A 6000-nucleotide genomic window follows, 5' to 3' on the forward strand; every position below is an offset into this window, starting at 1 on the left:
AGTTAGTTTTAGAGTAGGATATTGGTTATGATAATGCTCATTGTATGTAATAGTTAGTGATCATTAGAGTAAGGATTTTCAATTGTTGCATTATTCAATGACAATGATCATATAATCATTTTATGAAGAAGTCTTAAATTAATTTTTTTTTGAGGGGAAGTTGTAAATTACATAATTTAATTTAACAAAGAAACATATTTTTCATATAATGATTTATTTCTTGTTTTTAGTTCATTTATTTCTTGTTCATTTATTTTCAGTTTTTAGTTCATTTATTTCTTGTTTTGTTAAATAAAATAGTCTCTCTTTATGAGATTTTCTCAAACCCTATTATGGGGTTTTTAGTCTCCGTTGTGGAGATCTCCTTCTCCCCTATGGGAGTTGTGAGTAGTTCTTTTATCTTCAGGCAGGAGAAATTGTTCTCATTGTTTGAAGTTCGACACTAAACATGAAGGTATTGGCATTTCGGATGCGGTCAACACGGCTAGATCAAGAATGTTCTTCCCAAACAATGTCATAATAATAGACTTCCTCATCAATAGCTGCTTGATTCAGCAAATAGAAAGGGGTTGCGCGATATGAGCTTGGCTAGGCAACCAACGGTTTGAGTCTTTTAGTGGACTCAAATAGGGACCTTTTGGTCATTTCAACTCTAATCTAAGAAAGTGGATTTTTTAGTTATCACGCGCGTGTGGGCTTTGTCTTGGACAAATCTCTCCTCTCTCCTCCCTCATTACACATTACGTTTTTTTTTTCTCTCACCCCTCAATTCTCTCTCCTTCTTTGGGCCTGTTCGACAAAAGTAGCTGTTGGAGTAGCTTTTGGCTGTTGGAGTAGCTGTCAGCTGTTCGGGTAGCTGTTAGCTGTCGACTAGTAGCTGTTAGCTCTTAGCTGTAAAAGTAGATGTTTACAATATAAGTGTTCGGTAAAAGTAGCTGTTGTGATTATATATGATTAAAAAGACATTATTTAATTATAATATTATATATGATTAATTACTATATGGTTAAATCAAATGTTTATATTATGAACACAATGCATTATTTCTTTTCATAACAAATAAATTTTAGTTGGATTTTACAACTCTTAATATAGTATTCAAATGTATACACTTTATAAAAACTAAAACCATCTTGTAATGAATAAAATATGAAAAAAATAATATCATTTTGAATAATTCAATAATGTTGCTAGCTCTCCAAATAAATTTAGCATAAATTTAAAATTAGGATTGTGAACACTAAAAATAAAATGGCATTCATATGCATTAACTAAAAAGCAAAAATAGTCTTCATCAAGAACACATTCACAAAACTAATATCCTTTACATTAATTTATTTGGCTACGTTTAGCTCGCCATAAAGATTCAGCTATACAATCACGAATAATCTGCATTTCAGTAGAGCTTCCCATTCTAATTCCACTATCTGAAGTAACATGAACATCAGGAAGCTCCGACGAGGGTATAAAATCAGGACTCCTCTAAAACTCTAAAAGGGGTCATTAGGTGAATTTATTCTAATATAGTTATGCAATGCAAATGTAGAACCATAATTTGTATTGTGTCTCAACATTATATTGTGGCATGTTAGTAAGTACGTTCCACCTTTGCTTCAGGACTCCAAAACATCTCTCAATGCAACTTCGAAGAGATGAGTGCCAGCGGTTAAAAGTTTCTCGATCATCTCGTGGAGGTGGGGAATATTTATAGTACACCTGGGTGTACCATGCTCATGGTACACCCAAGGCTATTTTCTCCAAATGAGCAAATGAGCAAAATAAATAAAATGAGCAACTGAGTAAATAAGTAAGCATTTCTACTCATCTAAGAAAATGAGCAAACTTTGAATAAGCACAAATTACTCATTTAAGAAAATGAGCAAACTTGAATAAGCACAAATTAGGTAAATAAGTACTGCTCCACACCACCAACACCACCACCACCACCACCACCATGAACAAACTACTTTCTCTCTCCTCCTCCACATCTCAACCACTTCGGCGACCATATAACAAAAAAACAATCACTAGCTTGCATAAACTGTAAAAATCAGAAACAAAAGATTTGAAAGTAAGGTAAACAAACCATAATCCTTGACTATCTCTTCTCCTTAACCCAAAACATCAAAATGGTGTGTTGAACTACAATATTGAAGCAAGGAATCAGAAAAAATGAAGTTGAAATTTATAGAACAAGCACTTGAATTGAGAATCTTCTTCATCGTTTTCCTCGTTTTTATCTGCGTCCCAATCATCCCAACCTTCATCAGCTTCGAATTTTGGTCATCTTCATCAATGTCTAAGGCCTTGTTTGGCAAAACTAGCGGTCGAGGTAGCGGGTAGCTGTTGTAGTAGCGGGTAGCTGTTGTAGTAGCGGGTAGCTGTCAACTAGTAGCTGTTAGCTGTCAGCGTTTAAAGTAGCTGTTTAAATAATAAGTGTTTGGCAAAAGTAGCGGTTGAAATTGAAAAACACAATATTAGAAATACATATTAGATTTAGTTACGAACTAAATTACAATATTTTTATTAATTAGCTTAATAAATAAATTCAATGCTTTCACCCCCTAAAAAATCAATGCTTACACATAAAACTAGTTTTCAACAACTATTGATCTACGTTAAGATGGGAAACCTGAGGAAACTTGATCAATACAATGGGAATTTTGTAGCTACTGTCGTTATATATAGATAGGAGTAGTATTTGATTTCAAATGATGGTATAAAGATCTCTCCAAATTATCAGGAAGAAGTTGGAGTTGCAGCCTGCTCAATGTTCTCTTAGTTTGTTAAGCAGATGACGCCACAAAGATTTTCTTGATTTTTTTTTCCAGAAAATGAAAATCTGAAAATAATCTGATTTTTTTTTTTTAAACGCTGCTATTTTTAATGAAACGTTAAGATGGGAAGCGTTTCTCAACCACTACCCAACCTCTACCTAAACCTCAACCCTCTACTACAAACGCTACCTTGCCAAACACTTATTTTTTTCCTAAGTAGCTTTTTGACCTTGTCCAACCGCTACCCGCTACCTCAAGCGTTATTGCCAAACAGGGCCTAAATCTAAATCTTCGAGATCTGGAAATGAAGACCAAAACCCCCAAAACGTTACGCCAAAGAAGACGACGGCGACGACGAAAACGACGGTATCGTCGGAAATGAGCAGCAGCAAAAGCAGCGGCAGCATCGCCGGAAAAAAGGCAGTGAAAGCACGCGGAAGAGGAGAACACGCGGAAGAGGAAGAGGAGAGAGAATATGCAAAATTACGAACGTGCCCCTGAAGTTCCAATTAATCACGAAAATGCCCCTGGGTGTACCATGAGTGGACTCCGTGGAGGTGTGTGTTTAAATTGTTCTAGATGGTACCTTTTTTTGGGATATGGTATCAAATAACCCTTTCGATCTGGATACCCTTTATCAGCCAAGTAGTACTTACCTGCATGAAAATTTGATTGAAGAAAAAATAATTTATTAGCATGTAACACATACTATATTCCCAAATTTGTAAAATTATATTCGAACCATAAAAATGATTTGTAAATAAAAATACCTTCAGGTGGCTTAGGAAAATTTAATTCTGGAGTTTCAATCGCATGAAGAAAAACTCGAGTATCATGTGCTGAACCTTCCCAACCCGCTGATACAAATGTAAAACACATATCAAAATCATAGACAGCCATTACATTAAATGTGGGAATTCCTTTCCTTCCTCTATAAGGCATTTGTTGATCCTCTGGTATACATGCTGTTATATGTGTACCATCTATACATCCAATACAATCCTGTAAGAATATCATATAAATCCCATATTAGACAATATAAACATTATAGTTTTATACATATATAGGATACAAATAGAAACCTTAAATAAGATGTACCTTAAAAAATGGCATATATCTTTTATCTTGAGCTATTTTTGCAGGCACACTTGTGAAATCGGGATCATAAGGCTTTATAATATCATGTGCAAGACTCTTCACCTTTCGACAAGAAATTGAATTAAGAACTTCATGAATTGCTCTACTAATAGAATCACCAGAACGTTGAAAACGCTCACCAAGAACTCTATTTAAAGGCACCTTGAGCAATTGCGTACAAAAATATGCTGACTTTCTCGAAAATAGGTATGTTACTACTAGCTTTCAACCCATAATTTAATGATAAGTCCTTACATAATCTCAAAAATAATTGAGGCTCCATCCTAAATGCATTGACACATCGAATAGGGTGGCCATTTATCACTTCTTTCATCCACATCTCCCCCGTTAAAATTGAAGTCATGCACGGTTCCTTGTAAATGTACTTATAATAATATGTAATTATTAGAGACATTGTGTACGCTATTGCAATACACAATTTGCGTTTTCTTTCGACATTCATATTATGTTGAACCTGCCAATTATGAAGCAAACCACAATTATATGCACCATAAACAAAGATTTTAGTAAATTCATATGAAATATAAATTCAACTACATCCTCAAAAGAAAAAAAAATACAAGAAACTTATTATCCATACACTTCAAACACAATAAAAACATGTAAAAGCAAATAAGAAATTAGTCTTAAACTAAAGAAGCTTAAATGCTTGTTTTTCTCGTTAAGCAAGTATTGCAACCACTTAACCCTAGTTTCATCATCCTCCATACTAAAGAAGACTTCCCTACTACTGGGATCCTGAATTACAGTAGTAGCATAAAACCACAAATCACTACATTTTTCTAATTCGTAATTTTCTACCATACGATTAAGCATTTTCATTGCTGCAACGATTGTGGACATAGATGGATCAATGCTATCAATAGAGCTGCTTTTACTCATAAGTTTGACACATTGTGATATTTTTCTTATTTCCTTAGCCAACATGGCAGATCCAGCAGACTGCCTTCTTGCACGCTTCAATGGTACACTATTCTGCTTTGTCATAGGTTGCTTCTTAGAAGAATGCATGTCATTATCTGCACCTTCACTAATTACTTGTGAAACACCTCCTCGATTACCTGAGGTGGCACCATTTCTTGCTTGTTCCAAAAAATTTCGAAAAAAGTTCCCTTCATCTAATAATTCAGTTGTGAAATCATCAACTCTACGATTTTCTACAAACTCTTCCTCAGTATTTTCATTCCCTACTGTAAGGTCTTCAATGTGGTCCATTGAGGGTACATAAACATTTTCACCCGTTGCATACGAGTCTCCAAATAATTTATCCCAATTAATTTCAAGAGTTGAGTTGACACCCCTGTGTCGAAACTTTTTAATATCTGGATTTTCCTACAAAAATAAACAATACTTGTATTAAATTCCACTAATTGTTATCCTAGTGTTGTTGAAAATTATATTACTAAAAATCATTATGGATAATAAACATTAGCCCACCTTGATTTTTCTTTGCCACCACTCATCTAATGCATCAATTTTTCCAGAATTTGGATCCCACCCGTGACCAGTTTTCAAAGATTTTAATTTAGTCCAATTACGCCAATCTCTTCTCATTGTATCATATTTTACTTGCAACTACTCAAGTTACTAAATGAACGCCCAATTTTTTTTTTCCACGTCTATTTGGATTTCCTTCCACTTGAAACATTGTGATCGACCATTGTCTTTAATAAATTGAAGGCATATTTCACACAGGATCACTAGTAGAATAAATGCTATTTGCTGCGGTGGTATTGCTGCGGTTTTACCCATACGCAGCAATATATCACGTAAAAAGAAAACAAAAAATATAAAATAACCGTATTGCTGCGGTTTTTATAGAAAACCGCAGCAATATGGTTTCAACGAATTTTTTTTGAAAATTGTTGACTATTTGACCAAATATATTGCTGCGGTTTTGGTTCAAAAACCGCAGCAATATATTAAAATAATAAAAAAAAATATTGAAGGAATACTTCTTCGTCCCTTCTTTGTTACTAGATGAAGCCATCTACGTATTTAACATAACCATGAAGAATATAAAATCTTAATTACCAAGCTAATTAATAGCAACAATAACACCAGA

The 6000-nt window shown here is 34.1% G+C and overlaps 1 protein-coding gene across 1 annotated transcript; it reads right to left on the reverse strand.

The window, feature by feature from the left end:
• Nucleotides 1-4137: 4137 nt before the first annotated feature.
• On the reverse strand, nt 4138-5622 carry LOC130592152 (uncharacterized). The gene is made up of 2 exons (XM_057396325.1): nt 5373-5622; nt 4138-5267 (listed from the first exon to the last, which is right to left on the reverse strand). Exons 1-2 carry the CDS (start codon nt 5487-5489, stop codon nt 4506-4508), a joined length of 879 nt encoding a protein of 292 aa, XP_057252308.1. The 5' UTR covers nt 5490-5622; the 3' UTR covers nt 4138-4505.
• Nucleotides 5623-6000: the final 378 nt, after the last annotated feature.

This window comes from Beta vulgaris, chromosome 7 (assembly GCF_026745355.1).
Source record: "Beta vulgaris subsp. vulgaris cultivar EL10 chromosome 7, EL10.2, whole genome shotgun sequence".
Classification (NCBI taxonomy): Eukaryota; Viridiplantae; Streptophyta; class Magnoliopsida; order Caryophyllales; family Amaranthaceae; genus Beta; species Beta vulgaris.